The 27,168-nt window shown below is 35.8% G+C and overlaps 1 protein-coding gene across 1 annotated transcript; it reads right to left on the bottom strand.

The window, feature by feature from the left end:
• Nucleotides 1-1,735: 1,735 nt before the first annotated feature.
• ZNF678 (zinc finger protein 678) lies at nt 1,736-26,645 on the bottom strand. The gene is made up of 4 exons (XM_030812757.1): nt 26,553-26,645; nt 16,324-16,450; nt 11,905-12,025; nt 1,736-8,644 (listed from the first exon to the last, which is right to left on the bottom strand). Exons 3-4 carry the CDS (start codon nt 11,987-11,989, stop codon nt 7,152-7,154), a joined length of 1,578 nt encoding a protein of 525 aa, XP_030668617.1. The 5' UTR covers nt 11,990-12,025; nt 16,324-16,450; nt 26,553-26,645; the 3' UTR covers nt 1,736-7,151.
• Between the last annotated feature and the right edge of the window lie 523 nt (nt 26,646-27,168).

Below are 27,168 nucleotides of genomic sequence, written 5' to 3' on the forward strand. Positions count from 1 at the left end.
TCACTCCAACAAACTCATTAACCTTAATTACCTCTATAAAAATCATATGTCCAAATATATTCCCATTCTGAGGCACTGGCTATTAAAACATGTGAACACATACATTTTTGGGAGAAAATGCAATTCAGCTCATAATATATAGTAATAAACTGCAGAAAGGGGTAACTTGGTGAAAGAATATGCATGGGTAAAACTTTAATAGGTACAGCCAGATTACTTTCCAAAAGGGCTGTGGCAAGCATAGTGTCCCCAGCAGTCTCTCAATATTGCTGGTTCCCTATATCCAGCCTCCCTTGAATGTTAAGACTTAATTTTTTGCCAATCTGGTGTCTGTGTAACAAAGAAATTCATGTAATTCCTTGCATTTCCAGTTGTTTAACAGGTAAGTTTGAGTCACCATTTAATACTTATTTGGGGTTTCTCTTCCCTGCATCATCTGCTCACATCCTTGGCCCTGCAGTTTCCCAGCATTTGTCTTTGCCAGGTGAGAAACTGCTGTAGCTGTTTCTTAAGACTCCCCTTAATGTTAAACAAGTATGTGCGTTAGGTCAAAAGAGTTATTGTAAATCATCTTGCTCTGTGTATTCTTTCCAAACAAAGAAAAAATTAAACTTCTCCAAGGCTCTTTTCCTCCACGAGAGCAAACAGAACTTCAGGTAGCTTACAGGAAAATTCACACCACTGTCACTCCGCATGTTCTCAATTCTGAACTACACACTACATGCTTTGAGTAGCCATTTGATGCGCAAAAGCCTGTGTTTTCTCATATCTACAATCAGGATGTTTTTCAGGATTCACAGTAATCTCTTAACACAGGCTATTAATACAGATGTGTGCTGTTGCTCCACAGCTGACAAACACCATAAAAATGTCTCGAAAGTATTAATGTTTGAATCAATCCCCAACCTCCACATCCAATTTTACTTTGGAAACCTAGAACCTTCTCCTTAAATACTCATGTCCTCCACATGCACTGATGTATTGGAATTTCCTGGTCTGAATTTCAATCCCCAAAGCACCTGAGGCTCATGCTGCTATTACTGACTGTAGTTCCCTCCTTGTCCCCTGTGTAGTATAAAAATGAGTCTAAGCTGAATCTAGAGTAAATCTGCATGATGTGGACCACCAGGCTAGGGAGAAGGGAGATGCTGGTGGAATTCCTGACTTCAGCTTTGAAGGCTGGGACCATCTTTTCCTTCACCATTTTCCTAGGCTCCTAACCAGGACTTCACCACAGCACCATAGTTCCTGGAGTAGCTGTTCAGAAGCTCAATGTTTGTCCCTTCCAAGACACACTGATGACTGCCACCTATTGGCTGTGTCTTGGAGATGTCCCCAATGTTCCTGCAGCTCTCTGAACTGAACTTTTCTTCTCTGAAAATGGGTGAAAAGAAGATAAACCTCATAGAGTTCTTGTAGGGACTAATGTTTTGAGACATGGAAAGCAGGTCAACCATGCCTGGCTCCATAAAAAGGCTTCTGGGCATGCTGTGGCTGTTCATATTTATTATTTTCTTCTGAATTTTACTGAAACTCTCTGTAACATGCCCCAATGACTCATGTCCCTTATTGTTGGGAAAAGCATATCAAAAGCAAGTCCATTTTTGCATTTGCAAATGTGGTTTGACATTTCTTTTGCCTGGTCTTTGTTCTTGACATAGACAAAACAGGGGTCCCCTGCTGGTAAAAAAAAAAAAAAAAAAAAAAAAAAAAAAGTCCCATGTTCAACAAAATATCTGAGAAGGTTCTGGTTGAGATTTATTTAGTCAACACACATACATTAAGCATTTAATCTGAATAGTCACATTTCCAGCCAGACACTTGGCATTATTCAATGAACAATGCAGTTAGGAGTTTCTGGGCCTCAATTTCATTTGGGGAGTCAGAAACTCACAGTAGACATTATAAGCAGTAGACATTATATGTCACGAGAATGTAACATATGATGCCTTCGTGTCCTCCTCTAGGTATAGATGCATCCTCCTAGATTCTGACAAAGATGAAGGATCTCAGAACCAATGATAACTTTTAAGTGAATGCAGAAAAAGAATTTTAGAAAATTCAAAATTACTTTACGACAAAATCTCAAAACAAATTCCATATAGAACATACATGCCTCAAGCCAATAAAAGCCATATATGACAAATGGACATCTGACATCATGCTAAACCTTCAAAAGTTGTAAGCCTTTTTTCTAAGAATTATAGTAAGGCAAAGATATCTAATTTCATCACTCTTATTTAACATGCTACTGAATTTCCAGGCCAGAGCAATTGGAGAACAAAACCAAAGACAGCCAAATTGGAAAGAAAGAAAATAATTGTCCCTGTTTGCAGATACCACAGTCTTATATGTATAAAACTTTAAAAACACTTAGAATAAATTCACTGAAGTTGCAGGATACAAAATCAAGATACAAGGGTCAGTAGCATTTCTATACACTAACAACAAACTATCTGAAAAACAAATAAAGAAAACAACTGACACCTGCAATAGTTACAAAAAGTTTACTTCCAAATAAAATTATTCAAAAATGTTAAAGATCTCTACATTAAAAGCTAAAGAAAATTGAGGTATAAAATTAAACACAAATAAATGAAAAGTTATCCCTTATTGATAAATTGGCCAAATTAATATTGCTAAAAAGTCTATGTTACACCAAATGATGTATATATTTAACATAATGCCTATCAAAATATCAATAAAATTTTTCACAAAAACAAAAAAAACAAAACTTCATATAGTACAGCAAAAGACTCTGAAAGCTGGCAGCATTGCACTACTTGACAGTCAAATATACTGCAAAGCTACAGTAACTGAAACAGTCCAATACTGGCATTAAAAACAGATAAATAGACCAATGGAGCAGAACAGAGAAAGATGAATACCTCACAGTCTCACTCATGTGGAATCTAAACAAGTTGATCTCATAAAAGTAGAGACTAGAAAGAAGACATGCTGAAGTTTTAGGAGAACGGGGCTTAGAGAATTATCTGTTAAATGATAAACAATGCCTGTTAGCTAGGAGGAATTAGTTCAAGAGACCTATTGTAGTGCAGAGTGACTACAGTTATTGAGAATATATATATATTTTTTAAAGTGCCAAGACAATGTTGAGCGTTCTCACAATAAAAATAACTACTGAGGTAAAGCATTTTTAATTAGCTAGAATTAAGCATTTCAAACATCATGTGTTACAAGATATATATATGTATATATATAATTTTGTCAATTTAAAAATAATTTTTAAACACATCATGGAGCGAAAGCAATTCTCCAAATACTGAGTCTGCATCTTTTTCATAACCTTAGCTGAACTATATAGAAAATACAGTTTTTATGATTTTTAAAAATGTCTACTTATCAGCCATAAGCATAGAAACTCTGATATTGACCAGCATGTTCTAGAACCAGCACAGAACATGGCAGTCACCAATGGACTCTATGGCTTTCACTTTAAGTTTGGGACACCTGGAGTTTCTGGTGCTGATGCTGATCATATGGATGACATTAAAGAAGCAGGTGGAGCTAACAGTCCCATCTCTGGCCATGGTGTGAACACAGAAATCAGGTTTGCATCCAATATCACCAAGGAACTATTTCAATCCAAAAGCTCTCTAGATCTCTTGAGTTTTTTAATACAGAAAATGACTAAGGAATTGGCTCGTTTTGTGATTATTTATATAAATTCTGCAATGTAAGCTGCACCCATTTAAATAAAACATATTGTGATATGAGTAAGAAACTTCCCAAGATTCCAGTGTCAACGGGGAAGAAAAGATTATTCTAAAATTTAAATCCACAGAAGCATTTAGAAATTTAAATTAAACTCAAAAAATTAAATATAAATGTAAACATAAATGTAAATGTTTATTATTGTATAATATATTACATAAACACTAAAAACTAAAAGATTCTACATGTACACATAAATTGTGCTATATGTAATTTATAAAAGACTACATTTAAACTTTTTTGCTTGCCATTAAGTGTCCTTAAGATTTCTAAGATATATTTTTGCTTAAGGGGTTTCCAAATTCTAATGTTTCTTTATATAGTGATTATGATATATAGCCTACCATTATTAATGCTTTACTTATTCTAACTGATTTCATGTTTACCACATTTTGTGGTAGAATCTAATAACATTTCTTTCATACAAACATTACTAACTCAGTAATTTAATCCTATAAACTGTGTAGAGTACATCCCAATTATGCCAATTACATGATTCAAATGGTGCATTTATAACTTAAAAATGTCCTCAAACTCTCCAGTTAAATCCAATTTTTCACTATATTAAAAATTTCAAATTTCTTATCACAACCTACAAAATACTGTGTGAAATTACATGGGCTGCAGAGAACAGTGAGAAATCTGTAGCCGTAATAAGCAGAGAAGAGAAAGAGCTATGACTGACGCATAGTTGGGGGTGAAAATAAAATAATAGTGAAGTACCAGAGATAACTATGAAACGAACACCATTCCTCTTAATTTCAGAGGCAGCTGTACAGCCTGGGTATACATGTGTTTTCTTTACATGCAGAGTTAATGCCATCTCTTTATGCTGAATATTTCTAATCTCTTACTTGTAGCCAAAAAGTGACTTAAACAAGAATATTTACTGCTAATTATAGAGCATCTATTATACCCCCAGGAAACCTAGCACTTTCCTGTGTTTGTTCACTTCATTTATATGTCAAAACAACTTTGTGAATTATGAAGCCTTCCCAGTGTACATCTAAACAAAGTGGCTCAATAAAGTGAAAAAAATTCAATTATGTAAAATATTAAAATGGAAACAAAAACCAAGTAAAAATTAGCCAAAATAGGGTTCTCCAACTGAAATACAAAAATAGAATGTACTAATTAAATAAAATGCAGCAACACACACATTGTACAATTACATCTTAAAATTATCTTGTGAACATTAATACATTTTATGAAAGTTATTCTTAGAATTTCTCAGGAATATAGAGAAAATTTTATGAACTTTGGAATGAGAAAACTATACATTAGGTTTAGTATGATCAACAGACAAGAAAAAAACAGGATTTGCATGAGAAGATTCTAAGCCAGCAGCCATAAGATTTTACAGAAGTAAATTCAATACAAAGCAAAGAATAAATATTTACTTTCAGAATCTTTCAGATTCCTAGTTTGCTAGTAAATTACCAATACTTTTAAATTATATTTTGTTCCAATATTGTTTTTTTCTCAAAAAAGTACACACCTACACTCAAACACAATTACATGCTCCATAATTCTCTTAAAGCTAACACTTACGTTTAGAGTGATAGACTTATAAAATTAACTGCATGTTAATCAAAACTAAGTGTATGTATGTGTTTTTACAGGCCAGAGAGGTCACAGGCTCAAAGAAAAATGTAGTATGACATTTTGTAAATAGTCATTCAGGATTCAAAATACATGGCTTTTCATTATACTCCTTTATAATTATCATTATAGTGGGCAATTATAATGGTTGTACTGAAGATTATATGAGTATGATTGTCCAGTATTTACAAAAGAAAAAAATTAAAATATAACCTATGGTATGTTAGTCCATTTTGTACTGCTAGAAGGGAATACTTAACACTGGCAAATTAATAAAGAAAAGAGGTTTATTAGCCTCAGTTCTGTTCGCTATACAAGCATGACATCAGCATCTGCTTAACTTCTGATGAGGCCTCAGGAAGCTTTTATGCATGATAAAAGGCAAAGGGGTATCATAGCAAAAGACAAAGCAAGGGGAATATCAGCTTTTTTTTTTTTTTTTTTTTTTTTTAACAACCAGCTTTCACATGAACTAACAGAGAACACACTAACTGCAGTGGTAAGAACACCAATCCATTCATGAGGGATCTACACCCATGACCTAAACACCTTCCACTAGACCCCACCTCCAACATGGGGGAACACATTTCAACATGAGGTAAGGTACAAAAACACCAAAGCATATCATATAAAAAAAAATTCCCCAAGTTGTTTGAAATTAAAAGCCATTGGAAAAAGAGATTACTAGAGGACAGTGTCCTTTCACTGTTACCCAGTAGTGTATTGTTACTATCTGTTACCTACAACTTTGTCTAAGGTGGTATAGGTTAATTATTATGGCAAGATATACTTCATTCAATGCAAAATATTCTTAACACATTAAAAATCATTTTGTTTTATGAAAAGAAATTGCATTCTAAAAGTAACATTTCAAAAGCTACTGTATTACCTTAATGTGCAACTCATAAAACATTTTACTACTAAAATTCAAAATGTTTCCCTATTACTATAATGCAAAATACTTCTCTGAATACCTAATGTGTTACTTAAAACAGTTATACATCAAGAAAAAGCATTTCTACTTAGATTTCCCTTATAAATGTTACATTTAAGTGCCCTTAATCATTCATGAAAAAGCATATAAATGATGGTCATCTAATATAGAAGAACTTCTCATAGCTCTTATGCAGCAACTGACCACATGCTTTAACATAAACAATAAATATAAAATCAAGTGATTTTGAGCTATGAATTACATCAATATTAAAATGTATAATCAAAAATATAAAAACTTTTAATGCAAAAAAGTATAACATGAATGTAACGGTACTTCAAAAAGACATCATCTCTTGATTCATTTAAATTTACATACAACTAAATTATCTATTTTAACTTTGAATTATTCTCGACAATCAATACTGCTTTAAAGTAACATCTGAAACTGTTAGTGCCTTAGTACTTTCTACAGTAAATTATGTAATGTTTTATTTAGACTTTATTTTGGACATTTGTTTGTATTCACTGTATCTGTAAAATATATTCTACTATACTATAAACTCTGGTGTTTTCTAAGGTATATATCTTGAAAAAATGTTTTTCCACATTTGAAGGAGGTTTTTTGCCCCCATAAAATCCTCTAAAGTTGAATAAAGTCTGAATAATTGCTTAAGGGTTTTTCCTCTAGTACAGATCCTATTTACAGGAAGATCTTTGAAATAAGGGTACTGTAATCTTTTACATTTATAAATTTCATTCAGTATAGTGTTGTGCACTCTGAAGCTTACATTTTGTGAAACATCCTTAAACAGTCATTATGCTCATACCACTTTTATTCAGTATGAAATTACTGAAGCCATGTATAATGTAAGCAGCTTTTAAAGACTGCCACATTTTTTACATTTGTCAGGTTCCTCTCCAGTATAAATTCTCTTATACTTACTATGGATTGAGGATTGGTAAAAACCTTTTCCACATTCTTTACATTTGTAGCATTTCTCTCCAGTATGAATTCTTTTATGACGAGTAAGGCTTGAGAACTGGTTAAAGGCTTTGCCACATTCTTCACATTTGTAGGGTTTCTCTTCAGTATGAATTCTCTTATGCTTACTAAGGATTGACGATTGGTAAAAAGCTTTGCCACATTCTTTACATTTGTAGGGTTTCTCTCCAGTATGAATTCTCTTATGGCTAGTTAGGTGAGAGCACTGTTTAAAAACTTTCCCACATTCTTCACATTTGTAGGGTTTCACTCCAGTATGAATTCTCTTATGTTGAGTAAGGCTTGAGAACTTGTTAAACGCTTTGCCACATTCTTTGCATTTGTAGGGTTTCTCTCCAGTATGAATTCTTTTATGCTGAGTGAGGTTTGAGAATTGAGTAAAGGTTCTGCCACATTCTTCACATTTGTAGGGTTTCTCTCCAGTATGAATTTTCTTATGGCTACTTAGGTGTGAACACCGATTAAAAGTTTTGCCACATTCTTCACATTGGTAGGGTTTTTCTCCAGTATGAATTCTTTTATGACGAGTAAGGCTTGCAAACTGTGTAAAGGCTTTGCCACATTCTTCACATTTGTAGGGTTTCTCGCCAGTATGAATTCTCCTGTGTCTAGTTAGGTGTGAGCACTCATTAAAAACGTTGCCACATTCTTCACACTTGTAGGGTTTCTCTCCTGTATGAATTCTCTTATGTTGAGTAAGGTTTGAGAACTTGTTAAAGGCTTTGCAACATTCTTTGCATTTGTAGGGTTTCTCTCCAGTATGAATTCTCTTATGTTGTGTAAGGTTTGAGAACTGGGTAAAGGCTTTACCACATTCTTCACATGTGTATGGTTTCTCTCCACTATGAATTTTCTTATGGCTAGTTAGTTGTGACCACCAATTAAAAACTTTGCCACATTCATCACATTTGTAGGGTTTCTCTCCACTATGAACTTTCTTATGGTTAGTTAGTTGTGACCACCAATTAAAAACTTTGCCACATTCGTCACATTTGTAGGGTTTCTCTCCAGTATGAATTCTTTTATGTTTGGTTAGGTTTGAACATCGATTGAAAACTTTGCCACATTCTTCACATTTGTATGGTTTCTCTCCAGTATGAATTCTCTTATGTTCAGTAAGGATTGACCTCCGGCTAAAATTTCTGTCACATTCAATACATTGAAAGATTTTGCTTTTAGTTGATGAACATTGAGTAAGTCTATTGTAATACTCTTTCTGCCCCTTACCTTCATTCACAGTTCTCCTGTCTTTCACTAAGTGCAAATTGTCAAGGCCCCAGCTTCTATGTCTTGTCAGTGTCACTTTTTGGCATAAATCTTTCATATCCTGCTCTGGCAAAAGGTCTTGAATGGAATAAGATAAAATAGCTGAAAGAAATAAAAATAAAAAGTTATTCTGCTCACTCATCTCCAGGAAATATACTTTACAAATCTAATAAATATAATTATATCAGAGACATTAACAAGATGGCATAATAAAATATCACAGGCCATGATTCTTTTTTGAACATATAAACTTAACAAAAATATACTGACCAAAATGCCTTTTTGAAAACTAGAAAATCTAGCTAAGAGTTTGCAACACCCTAGGTGAGCACAATTGCAAAATCCATGTAGAATAGAAAGTAAAGTTTGTTACATTTATACATACAGCCTTTCCTCCACCCCAATACAGCATGGTGCCTTTAAGAGTAAACTTCAAACTCCTGGCTTCTCCCTCAAAGCAAAGAACAAAAAAACAAAAACAAAAAAACAAAACATTGCACATGTGCCCATACTTCTGGCTTTTAGGGGTTTTCCAAAGACTGATTTCTGTTTCCCATAACAAAGACTACTGAAAGAAATGGTGGTATGCTTTGAATGACAGCTTTGGTCTGCTAAAAAAAAACAAAGGTAAATAATTGCTACTGCAGCAGAGAGATCACAGTGCCACAGACAGACACCAGGTGTAGCACATGATTACAGGTTTTTACAAAGAAACATGAACAAATCTCTTTAGCTGAACAGTAAACACACAATTCCAGAGAAGACAAATCATAAGAAGAGGTTTGAGAGGCTATAAGAATCTCCAACCTGGCAAATAGCATCAGCCTCCTCCAGGACAAAGCCACTTATAAAGAGTGTGACAGGTGGCATTTTATTAATTCCCAAATATGAACCAAAGATTACAACATATGCAAAGTTATCAGGGTAACATGGTCCAATCAAGGAAACAAAATAAATAAAAAATTAATTCCAAGAAAATAAATATGTATAAATTATCTAAAAAATTCAAATGACTCATCTGAATGATGCTCAATAAGTGAAATGGGAACGAAGACAACTAAATAAAACCAGGAAATGCGAGTATCAACAAGATAATAAAATATATAACAAGAAACAAACTGTGGGACTGAAGAATACAAGAAAATAACAGAAATGTTTATACATAAGATGTAAAAAAAATCAAGAATAAACACAAAAAGAACCATAACAAGACACATTATAAGCAAGATTTTGAAATCACAGAGAGGAATAAGATGTTGAAAGCAGCAACAGAAAAGTGATGTGTCATTTATAAGCATTCTCCTATGGGATTACCTGTGAATTTATCAACAGAAACCTTGCAGGGCAAAAGGGAGTTGAGTGATATAATCAGGGTGTTGAAAGAAAAAACAAAAACTTTCAAGCAAGAATACTATTAACCGTAAAACTGTCCTTCACAATTAAGAGAAGATGAAGATTTTCCAAGATAACCAAATGCAGAAAAACTACATCGCCAGTACAACTGTCCCATAGAACATGTAAAATGGACTCCAGCCCACTGAAAATGTGTCGTTAAACAAAAAATTATATACAAATACATAACTGGGAAAGATGTACACATACACAAAAATAAAATTCTGTAGTTTTAGAATGATGGTGCTGAAAACACTTTTACTTATGCTCTACAATTTGAAAAATGCAGGAGAACAATAATAAACATCTGTTGATGTCTATATAATATGAAATATATAATTAGTGACATCAATAATATGAAGTTTAGGGTAAATATAATGAAAAAAATTTCCATATGCAACTGAAGTTAAGCTATTACCAGTTTATTATATGTTGTAACTTTGGGGGTTTTAGTGATTCTCATGGTAACCACAAAGAAAATACCTACAGAGTACACATAAACACACACAGAAGAAGAGAATAGAAGCAATGGCTACAAGAATCCGATAAAACAATAAATGACAATAGTAAGTAATTATGTTATAGACAGCTATTCAACTATTCATCAACAAAACATCCCAATCAAAAGACTGAATAAAGAGATTTAGAAAAAAATTTTTAAAACCACAAACTATGTCTTGTCTCCAAGAGACTAACTTTAGACGACTGGTATAACAGACTAAAAGTGGCAGGAAGAAAGAAGATTCTATGCAAATAGCAACCAAATGACAGTTGGAAAGGTAACAATTATATTGGGAAAAGTACATTATATGTCAACAACTGTTATATTTCACAAAGTATACTTTAAGCCAAAATTGTCACAAGAGAAAATATGAACATCAAGTAATAATAAAAGTGTTCATTTATTGGGAACATATATAATTTATAAGCACTCATGAATACATATAAGATTTACTAAGAACATACGTTCCCCACTAGGTTTCCCAAATAGATATGTTTATTAAAAAATTCCACAAGAATTTGAAATGCAAAGAGAAAACTAAATGGAAAGTGAAACCATATAGGAAGAGTAAAATCAGCAAGTTGTTGGAGCAAGAGGTCCTCTTCTTGCATATCTCCCAAAGCAACAAAAATTTATCAGCCATCTATGGACATAAGTGTCTTTGTGAGACAGCCAGGCACCATAGCTCATATTTGTAATTCCAGCTATTTGAGAGGGTGAGGCAGAAGGATTACTTCAGGCCCGGTGTTTGAGACCAGCCTGGGTAATATAGCAAGACCCTGTCACACAAAAAGTACATTTATGATTGCTTTGTGATTCAGGGAGGGGGTTGTAACACCCTGCTAAAAGCACAAGACCAAGGAAAGCCTTTTTCAGAAGGCAAGTCTTCCTTCAGGTGGCAAACTTGAGGACCGCTGGTCTTGGCTACAGACGAGGAAATGGCCCATTTAACATGATTCCACTTAGAATTCTGAAGTAACACTGTAACTGTCATTAACTCCTCCCAGCCATAGTCAAGAAGAGATCCTGCCCATTCAGAGAGCTGGGGTCAGATGCTCATTCATGGCCACAGATGCAGAACTGCAGACCTTGACATTTATTGTGGTCTCTGAAGCAGGTGAATAACTCAGTTCTAGACCTTTAAGCTACATTCCATGGACAGTCCTGCCAACCTAGAGACCTGTGACTTGGTAAAAACCTCACAAGTACTGGGTGGGAGCCGCACACATACAAACACTTGGTATTAGGCCAAGTGTCTGCCCTATAGATCAAAGTGCTGAAGGCAACTCAGTTGGCCAAGAAATAAGACAGAATTCACAAGCACACAAGCCCCTGCTAATAAGCCCACCAAAGATAGACCCCATTGTGGACCCTGCCAACAACCTTAGGACTCAGGTATATCCCCTCTCTACTATGAACCCAGAAAAGACCTCATCAGCCTGGAGACCCAATAGGATAAAATCTTTACCTGTATAAACCAGTTTATAAAAACTGGTAGAGGTGTTTGCTCCTTCAAATGCACAGACACCAATGCAAAGTGATATTGTGCCCATTATCAATGCTTCTATTTTAACATAGTCCTGGAAGTCCTAGACAGAACAATTAGGCAAGAAAATTTTTTAAAAGCCATAAAAATTGAAAAGAAAGAAGTAAAAATACTGCTGTTTGCTGATGACATTATCTTATATGTAGAAAGCCATAACAAATAAACCAAAAATCTCAGTAAATTGGAAGAATATAAAAGGTTATACAAATATCAGTTTTGTTCTAATACACTAACTACAAACCACTTAATAAAAAAACTCATTTACGGTAACATCTAAATAAATTTCTTAGCAAAAAATGTAAACAAGTGAAAAATCTTTACATTGGGAAATAAAATATTGATAAAAGAAACAAGAAAAAAACAAATAAATGTAAAGATACCCAATGTTTATGAATTAGAAGACTAATTATTGTAAAGTGCCATATTATCCAAAGCAATCAATAGATTCAATAAACTTCCTATCAAAATTCCAGTGGCCATTTTAAAAATAATGGAATAAAATTTTAAAATTTATATAGCATTACAAGACATTGAATAGTTGAGAAATAAGAACAAAGCTGGGGGCATCACACTTTCTGATTTAAAGCTCTATTTGAAAACTATGGTAATAAGAGTAGGATGGAACAAAATAGATACAAAAAAATGGAACAAAATAGAGAGCTCAGAAATAAACCCATGCATATAAGGTCAATGAATCTTTAATAAGGGCGTCAAGAATACACAATGCACAAAAGATAGTCTCTTCAATAATTGATGCTGGGCAAAAAGAATATCTACATGCAAGTGAAATTAGACCATTTTTTCTTATATGATACCAAGAAATTAACTCAAAATAAAGACTTAAATGTCAGACAGAAATCCTTAAAAATCTTAAAAGAAAATATATTTTAAAAACTACTTGATATGGTTGTGGTAACGATTTTTTGGATATGACACCAAAAGTACAGGCAACAAAAGCAAATATTAACAAGTTGGACTGCATGAAACTAAAAAGCATCTGCACAGCAAGAAAAGCAATAAAATAAGAAAACCTGAAGGATGGGAGAAAATATTTGCAATCCATATATCAAATAAAAGGTAGATATCAACAATATATGAGGAACTCAGAAATCAAAAGGAACACAATAACAATGATAATAATAATAAAATTGAAAAACAGGCAAAAGACCCAATAGATATTTTTCCAATGAAGACATACAAATGCCAACAGATATATCAGAGGGCTATCACCGATCATCAGGCAATCACAAATCAAAACCATGATGAAATATCACTTCACACTTAAGATGACTAATACATATATATTAAAAAGTGAGATAACAGTTTGACAATAATGTGAAGAAACAGGCTAAGCGTGGTGGCTCATGTCTACATGAGGCTGAAGTGGGCAGATCACCTGAGGTCAGGAGTTTGAGACCAGCCTGGCCAACATGGTGAAACCTCGTCTCTTCTAAAAATACAAAATTAGACAAGTGTGGTGGTGCATGCCTGTAATCTTGGCTACCTGGGAGGCTGAGGCAGGAAAATCACTTGAACCCGGGAGGTGGAGGTCACAGTGAGCTGAGATCGTGCTATTGCACTCCAGCTTGGGCAACAAGAGCAAAACTCCATCTCAAACACAACACAACACAACACAACACAACACAACACAACACAACACACAATGTGAAGAAACAGAAATCCTGTACTGTATACTTTAAAAGTTGTAAATGGGTGAAGTCATTATAAAAATTAGTATGAAGGCTCTTAGAAAAAGATACAAGTATCATAAAATTCAGCAATCCCAGTTCTGTGTATATAACCAAAGGAAATGAAATCAGTATCTCAAAGAAATATCTGCATCGTCGTATTTATTACAGTATCATTCACAATTGCCAAGATATGACAATAACCTAAATGTTTTTAGACAGTAAATGGATAAATATGGTTTACATACACAATAAAATATTATTCGGTCATAAAAATAATGTAATTCTGCCATTTAAACAACATGGATGGACTGGAAAGACATTATGCTAAGTAAAATAAGCCAGATACCAAAAGGCAAATACTGTATGATCTCACTTATACAAAGAACCCAAAATGGTGAAACTCACAGAAGCAGAGAGTACAGAGGGAGTTGGCAGGGCCTAGAAGTGAATAAATTGGGAAGGTGTTTTTCAGTGTTTTTGTTTTTTTGAGACAGAGTCTTGCTCTGTCACCCAGGATGAAGTGCAATGGCAGGATCTGGAGTGCAGTGGCTGCTTGCTGCAGCCTCCACTTCCCAGATTCAAGCAAATTCTCCTGCCTCTGCTTCCCGAGTAGCTGGGATTACAGGCACCCACCACCATGCCCAGCTAATTTTTGTTTTTTTTAGTAGAGATGGGGTTTCATTATGTTGGCCAGGCTGGTATCGAACTCCTGACCTCAAGTGATCTGTCCACCTTGGCCTCCCAAAGTGCTGGAATTGTTGTTTGGTTTTAAGATGAATAAATTTAAAAGATCGAATGTGTAATTTTATGAATACAGTTAATAATAATGTCTTGTATGCTTAAAATTTGCTAAGGCAGTAGACATTAGGAATTCTCACTCCAAATCAATTTGAGTGTGTTAATTATAGTACAATGTGTACACATCAAATTTTTATGTTGGACATAATTTTTATTTGTAAAAGAGTTGTTACACAAACAAATATATATGCATGCATGTATATGCGTGTATGTCCCAGTAAGCTTTACAGTAAATAAAAACAAATTTAAAATATAGTTATTTAAAAATAAGGTAAAAGGTGGGAGTTTAATATATGCTCAGCAATCTTCCAAGCTCCCTAATAAAATAGTATTTTTTTAAATGTAAGGAGTAGATATATTAAATTATATTACTGTTGATATTGTAACAATGTGGGCATAGAGTTTAAATTACCAATCTCGGTTTTTACTTAGAAAATAAAATTTTGAAGTAAAATAAGTTTAGATTTTCTTATATTTAGTGTTCTGATAAAATCACTGAGTATGAGCTTCTGTAAAATCACATTTGAAACCTCCATAGGATAGAAAATCATAAAGCTGAAAATACAACACATGTCTGTGATGTTCCTGGGATTTCTGAACCAAATGCCAATATACCACTACTCTTGCAAATTTCAGACAAGATGCAAAAAGAGAATTAAATGGTATAAAATAGAGTTCCTCAAAAATATGTAGATATTCCTATGTTCCCCAAAGCAATGGAAAAGCAGTCAGATTATACAGTGCCTTATAAACCATGAAGAGGACTTTGCTTCACTCTGTAACCTCAAAGGAAAATCACTTCATGGGTAGTGGAATCCTTAGAGAACTTAAGAGCATGGGGCAGAAGATGCTCCTGTGAGAGGAAGACAAAGAAAACCAGGCTTTTCTGAAGCAGAGCTGCCCAAACCACATTTTCATTTCTGGCTTTCTCCTTGACATTTGGGCCTCTAACCTGTGTCATCTGCTTTATTTACTCCTACCTGCCTTGAAATTTGGCTACTATCACCTGTCTCTTTAAACTCCCAGGCTGTTTTCTTTGCTCTGGAAAGGTGATCAGGTCTGGATTAGACATTAGCAAGACCTGTTTCATTAGAAAAAATAACATAACTCTTGCTGGCATGCTCCAGTTACCAACCTGGTATGGTGCTCAGTAGGAAAAAAATTTTTTTAGAAGGTTCTAGAAAATTACTCCAAAAATACTATTTTCTGACATTAACTATACAATATTTAGAAAGGATTTTAAATGTATAGGTTCTTTTTGTTTGTTGAGACAGAGTTTCGCTTTTGTTGCCTAAGCTGGAGTGCAATGGCACGATCTCGGCTCACTGCAACCTCTGCCTCTCAGGTTCAAGTGATTCTCCTGCCTCAGCCTCCCAAGTAGCTGGGATTACAGGCACATGCCACCACGCCCATCTAATTTTTTTTTGTATTTTTAGTAGAAATGGGGTTTCACCATGTTAGCCAGGCTGGTCTTGAACTCCTGACCTCAGGTGATCTTCCCATCTCGGCCTCCCAAAAACATACAGGTTCTCAGCTTCACTACCCAATACTACTGAATCAAAACTTGGTAGTATAATTAGATTCTGAGGTGTGGGCAACAATATCTTATGCCACTAAAGTTCTGGAATTACCAGTAATCTAGAGTGAAGAATTTAGATCACCTTAAAATTTCTGTCAAGATGAAACATTTTGAAGATTTTATTTTCTACACCAACAAATTCCCAAGTTTTCCTTAGAAGCAGAGATCGAAAACTCATTCATGCAAATAATAAACTCTCAGGTAACATTTCAGGAGTGAAAAATATGGAATCCGTAGTATGAAATATAAATTGTGTATTGAAGTTATCCTCACCCAGGGAGACCAGGTTTCTGTAGTTCTCGAACATCACATCCCTATACAAATTTCGCTGGGCAGGGTCCAGGCATGCCCACTCCTCTGGAGAGAATTCTATGACCACATCACTGAATGCCAATAGTCCCTGGGGGGGAAAATACACACATATTTACAAAATGTGCCATGGGCAGAATTCTTAATTTGACTCCAACTGAAGAGAGTAAAGTGAATTTGTTCTGGCAGAAATTGTCCAGCAAGACATTGTTTAAAACACAAAGATTCTCAAATGCATTCTGTAACTCTAAGGAAAGAGGATGGCATAAGATTTACAAAACCAGTGTAGATGCTATATTTTTGTAAGTGTTGTAGTATAAAACTAAGGGCGCCAATACAGGCATTACATATTGGATAGCTATATTTACATTACACAGGATAAGCTGGATAAATTTCTCAGATGGAAAAATCATCTGAAGTGCTTCTCAGATTTTAATGCATATGACAAGAAATTGGAAATCTGTTTAAAATGTAGATTTTGATTCAGAAGGTCTGGGCTGAAACCTGACTTTTTGAATTTTGAACAAGTTCACCTGTGATGCCAATGCTTCCAAACCAAGGAGAATATTCTGCCAAACATTAAGTGGCAGAGCCTGCATTTATCTCAGTTCATTTGACCATTAAACGAGAGCCTTCATTTTCCAAAGCAAAATATAGGCCAAATAATTTAAGAAGGAGAAATTCCAAATTAAATGTGATGGTTTATGCCCATCAGTTATTAAATCTCCCCAATGTACTTAATAATACAGAGAAAACTAATTTGCTTTATAGTGAAGAAATCTGTCAGAGAGCACCTTAACCTAGTGAATAAAATTAACATCAACTGTAACAGAAAAAACTGGTATCACGTGTAAAAATGCACAGCAGGAGGTTACAACATCATTGCTATAATAGCATAGGTCAAGAAGGCAAAATCTGAATCTAATCATAAAGAAACATCAGTTTCATGCAAAGTTCCATCAACTTTCCTTTAACTAATCCAAGGACCCAAATCCATCTCCAACGGGAATCTTGGGCATCCACACCTGCCTATGTTCAACAGATACAAAAGAAACATTCATTTTGCAGGTCAAAATTTATAGTAAAGATTGCTTATGGCACTTAAAGAGCCTGAATGGATATAAAACATTGATATATAGGAAAGAAATATTTTTCAGAGCCCCTTGACTATCATAAGAAGAAAAACTTAAAAAGTACTTGAAATAAATTTATTAGGCAGAAACATTACAAATATATAAATAAAAGTCTGCAAGTTTTAAACACGCGACATTCCTGGAGAAACAGCTGACCCAGCCCTTGACCTAGTACTCACTTACCAGCCATTTCTTCCTCTTTTTCTGATTTCTGTTCAGATGAGATTATCTGGACAAATCACACATCTTGAGAATATGCCTTTAGAGATGTCAGCACAACTCCTTCACCTGATATGACCACACACACAGGCAGAAGGACCTTGAAATGCAGAAAAAGCTACTCTTCTGTTACTTCATCACACAAGACAGGAACAATGAGCTCCTACGTAAAGGTCAAAATGTGAGTTTTCATTTTCCTGCTATCAAGTGCCCTTCTCTGCCATGGAAGCCAGCAATTTTGGCTACAACAATAAAAATATTGGCTGCACTGACTTGACCACACCAAACCAAAGGAGGGCAGGCCCTGTGACATTCCTCTGGAACAAAGGCTGAACTCAACTCTCACAAATGTATCTAAGGGCCCTCATGCTTGACCCTGGCCTTACCTTAGGATCACATGGGGTACTAAACTAAAACAACACTGATGTTCTTACCCAGACCAACAGACAGAACCTGTGGGGAGGGTAAAAGTGAGAGTATTTCTTTAAACTGGCCATGTGATCCTAATTGGAAGCTTGGGCTGAGAGCCACTTAGCTAAGCACTGCTTCTGAAACTTCAGTGTGCATATGTCATTTGCTATTCTGAGCCCCACTTTAAGTAATGTGATTCTGTAGGTTTGGAAGAGGTCTATTAACTGGCTTCTGTAAGAAGTCCCTGATCGTGTTAATGTTGATCCTCCTAGGCCCATCATGAGTAGCACTTAGCTAGAAAAAAAACAGGCTCAACAGAGTCCCTTTACACAATACTCTTAGCCCAATACAAATATTTATGATCCAAAGTGAAGACCACCAATCACAATTCTGAAACATGGCATTGTCTGCTAGCCCTTTAAAGTTTAAAGAGGACCACAATGTCTGGGCAAATCTCCATTTGGGAAACAACCTGTACATATACATTAATGCAATGCATATACATACAATACTATGGGCCTGCCACTTAGGCACAAGACAGCTCGTGGGGATACCGGACCCCCATTTACATGCTCAACTGAATCATACGGTTGTAATCTGTCTTGGAGATCATCATTAATAAAACCGGTAAAACCTTGACTGTTCTGGCCCGGCAAGAAACTCAGATGAGAAATGCTATCTATCAAAATAAATGGACTCCCGACTACTTGCTAGCAGCTGAAAGAGAAGTCTGTAGAAAATTTAACCTTACCAATTGCTGCCTGTACATAGATGATCGGGGCAAGTAGTCGAAGATATAGTTAAAGACATGATGAAACTGGCACATGTGCCTGTACAAGTGTGGCATGGATTTGACTCTGAGGCCATGTTTAAAAATGGTTCCCAGTGCTAGGAGGATTTAAAACTCTTATAATAAAAATCGTAGTAATAGGAACCTGCTTACTGATCCCTTATTTACTATCTGTACTCATTCAAATGGTAAAAGGTTTCATCGCTACACTAGTTCACCAGAATGCTTCAGCACAAGTGTACTACATAAATCACTATCGATCTGTCATGCAGGAAGACACAGGTAGTGAAAATGAAGTTGAGAATTCCCACTAATAAAATGAGTGAGAGTCTCAAAGGGGGTGAATAAGGGAGGAGACCACCCCTCATATTGTCTTACGCCCAATTTCTGCCTCCAAAGAAAGAAGAAGTAAAAACTAAAAGGCAGAAATGAAATCCACAGGCAGAAAGCCCAGCCCCGTGCTCTGGGCCTGGTAGTTAAAGATCGACCCCTGACCTAACTGGTTATGTTATCTATAGATTCCAGACATTGTATGGAACAGCATTGTAAAAATCCCTGTCCTGTTCTGTTTCGTTCTGATTACTGGTGCATGCAGCCCCCAGTCATGTACCCCCTGCTTGCTCAATCGATCAAGACCCTCTCACATGGACCCCCTTAGAGTTGTGAGCCCTTAAAAGGGACAGGAATTGCTCACTCGGGGAGCTCGGCTCTTGAGACAGGAGTCTTGCCAATGCTCCCGGCCGAATAAACCTCTTCCTTCCTTAACTTGGTGTCTGAGGAGTTTTGTCTGCAGCTCGTCCTGCTACACAGCCATTTGATCCTCAACAAATCTAACAAAATCAAGCAATGGGGAAAGGATTCCCTATTTAATAAATGGGGCTAAGATAACTGGCTAGCCATATGCAGAAAGTTGAAACTGGATCGCTTCCTTACACCATAACAAAAATTAACTCAAGATGGATTAAAGACTTTTACGTTTGTAAAACCCAAAACTATAAAAACCCTAGAAGAAAATCTAGGTAGTACCATTCAGGACATAGGCACAGGCAAAGTTTTCATGATGAAAATGCCAAAGCAATTGCAACAAAAGCAAAAATTGGCAAATGGGATCTAATTAAACTAAAGAGCTTCTGCACAGCAAAAGAAATGATCATCAGAGTGAAAAGACAACCTACAGAATGGGAGAAAATTTTTGAAATCTATCCATCTGACAAAGGTCCAATATTCAGAGTCTACAAGGAACATGAACAAATCTACAAGAAAAAAACAACCCCATTAAAAAGTGGGCAAAGGACATGAACAGACACTTCTCAAAAGAAGACATACATGCAGCCAATAAACATATAAAAATAAAAAACTTAACATTAGATCATTAGAAATTGATCATTAGAAAAATGCAAATCAAAATCATAGTGAGATAGCATCTCATGCCACTCAGAATGGCTATTAAAAAGTCAAAAAACAGTCTGGGGGCAGTGGCTTACACCTGTAATCCCAGCACTTTGAGAGGCCGAGGCAGGTGGATCACTTGAGGCCAGGAGTTCAAGATCAGCCTGGCCAACACAGTGAAACCCTGCCTCTATTAAAAAATAGAAAAAAATAGCTGGGCATGGTGGTGCATGCCACCATGTAATCCCAGCTACTCAGGAGGTTGAGGCATGAGAATCACTTGAACACAGGAGGTGGAGGTTGCATTGAGTTGACATCATGCCATTATATTCCAGCCTGGTGACAAAGTGAGACTGTGTTTCAAAAAAAAAAAAAAAAAAGTAAAAAAACAACAGATGCTGGTGAGGTTGTGGAGAAAAAGAAGCACTTTTACACTGCTGGTGGGAGTGTAATTAGTTCAACCATTGTGGAAGACAGTGTGGTGATTCCTCAAAGACCCAGGGGCAAAAATACCATTTGACTCAACAATCCCATTACCAGATGTACACCCAAAAGAATATAAATCATTCTTTTATAAAGATACGTGCATACGTATGTTCATTGTAGTACTATTTACAATAGCAAAGTCATAGAATCAACCTAAATGCTCATCAATGATAGACTGGATAAAGAAAATATGGTGCATGCACACCATGGAATACTATGCAGCCATAAAAAGGAATGAGATCATGTCCTTTTCATGAACATGGATGGAGTTGGAAACCATTATTCTCAGCAAACTAATGCAGAAACAGAAAACCAAACACTGCAAGTTCTCACTTATAAGTGGGAGCTAATTGATGAGAAAACATGAACATGTTGGGGGAACAACACACACTGGGCACCTGTTGGGGGCTGGGGGGAGGGAGAACATCAGAAAGAATAGCTAATGGATGCTGGGCTTAATACCTAGGTAATGGGGTGATCTGTGCAGTAAACCACTATGGCACACATCTATGTAACAAACCTACACATCCTGCACATGTACCCCTGAATTTTTTTTAAAAATCTTGAAAAAAAAAAAAAAAAAAAAAGGAGAGGGTGAATTTCAGGGTTTCCCCAGTGGCTAAAATGTAGAGAGATGTTCCAGATAAGAAGGCATGGAGGAGAAGCTCCAAATTTTACCCATAACTTCCCCTAACATCTTTGGCTGCATCATGCACTTTGTAAATGCAGTGATGATACCCAAAATTTCAGGAGTCTGCAGCAGTTTAGAAGGTATGAGAACTGACGGGCTACTGCTTAATGCCGAAAATACAAGATAACATGGATTTAAATATCTCAAAATGTTCTTGAAACACTGAAAGTTGAAACTTTTGGTTCTAGACAAGATGGGATAAGCAAACTCTATTCTATTCTCAAAAATTATAGCAATGGGCTTATAAAAACTTATAAAGCATCAGTCTAAAGACTCTGAAAGTACAGAAAAGAAGGCAGACTAACTTGGAACAGCAGGAGTGGTTTAACGGCTACTGCCCTGGGTATGTCTTTTGTTTTGTTTTGCCTCCTATATATCCTGGTTCAGTAGCAGAGAACACAGTAACCTGGAAAAGGCAACTGAAAAATAATTAAAAAAAAAAATCTAACATGCTCTCTCTAGCCAAAGGAGCATGGGATAAAGATGGCCTATGCAGAAAGTGATTACTTGACGACACTTTTTCATACTCTGGCAAACATCACACACAAGTAAGGCATAACACTTCTCTTCCCACAGTGCTAGTGTTACAAAAACTAGGAGCAGAACTCTTTCATCCTCACCCTGCGATATTGAGGCCTAGCTTCTCCCAACCCAAATTGAACTGAATGCACTGTCAAGGCAAATACTGAACAGGGCTCTGTCTTCCATTCTCATCCTGCCATTTAGGTGCAGCCTATCACCCCACCCCCATGGGCTTTGCATTCAGGGAGACTGTAAGTGGAACTCTCCCTTACATTCCTGCCCCACAGTAATTAGGGAATGCTTTGTTTCATCTACCTCCTGATCACCACCTTGATGAGGGAAAAATTGCCTGTTAGGGTTAAGAATATGACCAAACACATGATGCTTGGCACTGGTAAAACTGACTTTAGCTTATTAACTACATATTCTCACATGCCAAGGAAGAAACACCTTGGACACCACACAGAACCACAGAGGGAGTGGTGCTTGCAAGCAGAGTTTAAATGTTGGTGATAATCAGAGATTCTGAAAGTTTTGTTTCTAAATTTCTGCATTATCTTTTTCTTTTGTGTTTACTTTTTAGCAGACTCTTATTTTTATCAATTCTTTTATCTGCTTGCTCAAGTGCTCCGTTAAAGCCCTCTAGTAAATTTTTTATTTCAGGTAGTATACTTTTGTTCTAGAATTTCTATTTGGTTGACTTTTTTAAAGTCCCTATTTGTTTAGTGATATATTCTATTTGGTGGAACATTGTTTTACTCATTTGCTATTTGTTCATTTTTCTTTTGGCTTTTAAAACATGCTTATGAAAGTTGATGTAAAGGCTTAGTTTAATAAATATTATGTCTGTGCTTCCTAAGAGAGTTTCTGTTAATTCATTAGTATTTTCCTGTGAATAATATTTTGTTGTTCATTTGAACGACTAATTATTTTTTTATTTGCTTATTTATTTATTTTATTTTTTAGAGATGGGGTCTTCCTATGTTGCCCAGTCTGCAGTACAGTGGTTATTCACAGACTCAATCATAGGGCACTGAAATGCCTAGGCTTAAACAATTCTTCCATCTCAGCCTCCTGAGTATCTGGGACCTGTAGTGCACATCATCTTGCCTGGCTCATCATTTTTTATTGTTGAAAAGTGGACATGTTGAATACTATACTGTAGTAAATCTGGAAATCAAATTCTCCTCCCTCCCTAGGCTTTGTGGCTGTTTGCTGTTGAGTTGTGGTAACTTATTTAGTGATCATCTCAGTTTATTTTTAAAGCTCTATTCTTTGTCTTAAGTGGTCACTAATACCTATGTTTCATTAGTTGTTGGCTCTAGATTTGAGAGAGGATTTTTTAAATGTCTCGAGAATACACTTTTTTTTTTTTTGAGACTGAATCTCGCTCTGTCAACAGGCTGGAGTGCAGTGATGTGATCTCAGCTCACTGCAACCACCACCTCCCAGGTTCAAGCGATTTTCTTGCCTCAGCCTCCTGAGTAGCTGGGACTAAAGGCGTGTGCCACCACATCCAGCTAATTTTTGAATTTTTAGTAGAGACAGGGTTTCAACATGTTGGCCAGGATGGTCTCGATCTCTTGACCTCGTGATCTGCCCACCTCGGCTTCCCAAAGTGCTGGGATTACAGGTGTGCGCCACCATGCCCGGCCAAGATCTTTGAGCATTTTGTTTTCTATTTCTAACATTTTCTATTTAATGAATACTTTCCCAGTTTGCCTGATTTATCCACAAAATTAATTTATGTATTCACTTATTAGGCATTTAAGGTTCATAGACATGTATTACTTTAATTCATTTTTTTCTACTTACTTGGGACTAAATTTACCCGATGATACCTGTGTTTTCAGCTGTGCTACCTTTGGAACCTGCAATAGTTTTGCTCCACTGACCATGCATATTCAGCTTGGATGTCCATGAGCCCATGTTTAACATAACAGATCTAGACAGAAAACGATAAACTGGCCATCTCCTTGTCATGGATGCAGGCTCTGTCTCCTTTTCTCATCTTCTACTTCTCTACAGTCTTAAATCACATTTTCAAATAAAACATAATAGAAAAAATTTGTGTCTTCTTTATCAAGCAAGTAATTCAAATTCTAGGTCCCAGTTTCAAGTCTCTCTCAGAGTGACTCCTGTTCTGTTATTGCTGTTGTCAGATTTCTGTACCTTACTCTAGGCCCATCTATAAACTTTCTTGTAAAATTCAGTTGTAGCAAATTACCTTGAAAAGTCAGTTTAGCAAGAACATTTCATCCTTAATATCTGATCAGCTTCAATGTTTCATAAGGTTTCTCACTGTCCACCATCTCACAAGTCTGATCACCCTGGCTGTCCCCAGCAAGAATTGGTTTGATCACTTTAACCAGAATACCCCTCATCCTTGTTTCCTCTTAGTAAGTTTTCATCCATCAGCCTTTAGCTTGCTCCTTGGCTATAAGTTCTTACTTACCCATACTGTCTATATTTAGAGTTGAGCACAAGCTTTCTCCCCAACTACAAAAATCTTACTGCAGTGGTATCTATACCCATCTTATTATTCTGAATAAAGTGTTTCTAATTATGCTTTAACAAGTATCATGGAATATTTTTTAACATGTTTGACATGGAATTTGTAAATAGTGTTCCTCACACATGGACAGCCAAAAGTGATCAGCCTTAGCTGGAGATAGAGCAAGGTAAATATCTAGCTGTAGTTTTTTTCAGAATTCTAAGTTGTTAGCACATCTCAATTAATAGTCGTATTTGCTTATTTCTGCACATTTTAAATATTAATGGTTTGACTGGAGAGTAGATAAATGGTTAGTTTAAGGAAGTTCTTGCATCACCAAGGTAATCATTGATTTTCCTATTTAAGCCTTGAACATTTTCATGCCTGAGAACAGGTACTTGGAAATGATGTATTCATTCAACAGTGAGCTGTTGACTGCTTTAGGCCTTGTGACAAATGAACAAATAATTCAATATAAAATATCCTGCACCAATGACAGTATAAAGCTCTGCAACAAAATGTTAATTCAATTGGTGTGGACTTCCCCGACCATGTACATTTTAAAGGTCTTCAGAACTGGCTCTAGACTTGCCCTTAGAAGGTAACCTCCATGCTCTTAGAAAATTCTACCTGATAAGAAAGATTGTCTTAGTTCACTTGAGGTCTTGGGCAACAACATATGTATGATTCTAACCATATAAATGGAAGTGAATCTCTTGTTTTTGTATGCATGGGTCTCTGGGCCATGCTGTATTAGTTTGACCTCTACAGTAGAAATGGTGATTGAGTAGCTAGAGCCAGTCATGTGCCCACTGCATGCCTATGCAATTGAATCCCAACAAAATACTTTGGACACCAAGACTCTGGTTGGTTTCTCTACTTGGCAAAACTTTGCACATGTCACATTATGACTGGGAAAATTATGTACTGCTTGTGTGACTCCACTGTGACAGGACAACTGGAGATGTGCACTTGGTCTCCTTTGAAAGCTTTCCTACCTCCTATTTTTTTTTCCTAAATATAATCTGTATCTTTTCTATTTAATAAATTATAGCCATAAATGTAACAGTTTTTCTAAGTGTTTTTAGTTTTTCTAGTGAGTCATCAATTCTGAGAGTGGTCAAGGAACTCCCGACAAAGTTAAATCAAAAGTGGAATTGCCTGTAATCCCAGCTACTTGGGAGGCTGAGGTATGAGAATTGCTTGAACCTGGGAGGTGGACATTGCAGGGAGCCGTGATTGTGCCACTGCACTCCAGCCTGGGTGACAAGGCAAGACTCCGTCTCAAAAAAAAAAAAAAGAAAAAAAAAAAGAAATTTTCTAAAATGGACTTATTGAATTGTTGCAAAATTATCATTATAGAAAAGGAAGAATTAATAGTAGGGTTCATAAATATAATATTTGTTGCCTGGAAGTCTACTGAATCACACATGAAATAAGACATCAGGTGTGCTGTGAACAGTTATTAGATGTAAAGGTTACCAATAGAACTTAGAAATAATAGACCCAACTTTAAGGAGTCAGAACAACGGATACATAATATGTAAAATAAATAAAAACAAGTGTTTAAAAATCCTAACAGGGAGGCTATTATAGTGGCAGTCCCAGTGCTTTAGGTTTCTAAGTAAGAAAGCCAGAATGCAATATAAACAGAACAAACAAAACTAGAGACTTTACCTATCAGAAATTGCCAATTAACCTTCAACTAAAATAAAATTCTTTTAAAAACTACTTTTACAAAATATATATGACCAACTTATTAATGACAAAGTTGACAATGCAGTAAGTAAATAACATCTTATACTGGCACTAGTGGTGCCAAGCCTATTGGACATTCACACACACACACACACACACACACACACACACACACACACACAGAAAAGATCTTGATTCTTATCTCAGGCCACACACATAAATTGATTATAGATGATTGTAGCTCTGAATGCAAAAGTTAAAATTATAAAGCTCTTAGAGGAAAACATAAGAGAGACATATGTATTATAATTGGCAAAGCTTCTAAATATAGAAACCAGGACCAGGTGTGGTGGCTCATACCTGTAATCTAAGAACTTTGGGAGGATTAGGCAGAAGAATCACTTGAGGCAAGGAGTTCAAGACCAGCCTGGGCAACATAGTGAGAATGCGTCTCTACGGAAAAAAAAAAAAAAAAAAATTAGCTGGGCAGGTGGCATGCCCCTGTGGTCCTAGCTACCTGGGAAGCTGAGATGGAAGGATTGCTTAAGTCCAGAAGTTCGAAGCTATAGTCAGCTATGACAATGTCAATGCACTTCACCAAGGGTGACAGAGTAAAACCCTATCTCTTACACACATATATACATACATAATAAATTAATTAACAAAAATAACCAGAAAAAAAGAAAAATTGATGTGTGACTACATTCAATTTAAGAAATTATTATTATCAAAATTAAGAAAATAAAAAACTAGAGTGGAAGAAGATATTCATGTGTGTGTGTGTATATATATATCTGACAATATACTTGTATCCAGAATGTATAGAGTATTTGCAAATCAATAAGAAAAAGGTAGACAATGCAATATAACGATACAAGTCTTAAACTGATACTTGAGAAAAATTACCTTCGGATGGCCATTAAACATGTAAAATGACATCAACTTTATTAGTTATCAAGGAAATGCAAATTATATC

This window comes from Nomascus leucogenys, chromosome 5 (genome assembly GCF_006542625.1).
Source record: "Nomascus leucogenys isolate Asia chromosome 5, Asia_NLE_v1, whole genome shotgun sequence".
NCBI classification, from domain to species: Eukaryota; Metazoa; Chordata; class Mammalia; order Primates; family Hylobatidae; genus Nomascus; species Nomascus leucogenys.

Coding starts and splice junctions, on each gene's coding strand:
- ZNF678 (XM_030812757.1), bottom strand. CDS start 11,989: ATGGGCACAATATCACTTTGCATTGGTGTCTGTGCATTTGAAGGAGCA. Junction 8,645..11,904: donor TTATAAACTGGTTTATACAG/GTAAAGATTTTA, acceptor TATTTCTTTCAG/CTATTTTATCTTATTCCATT.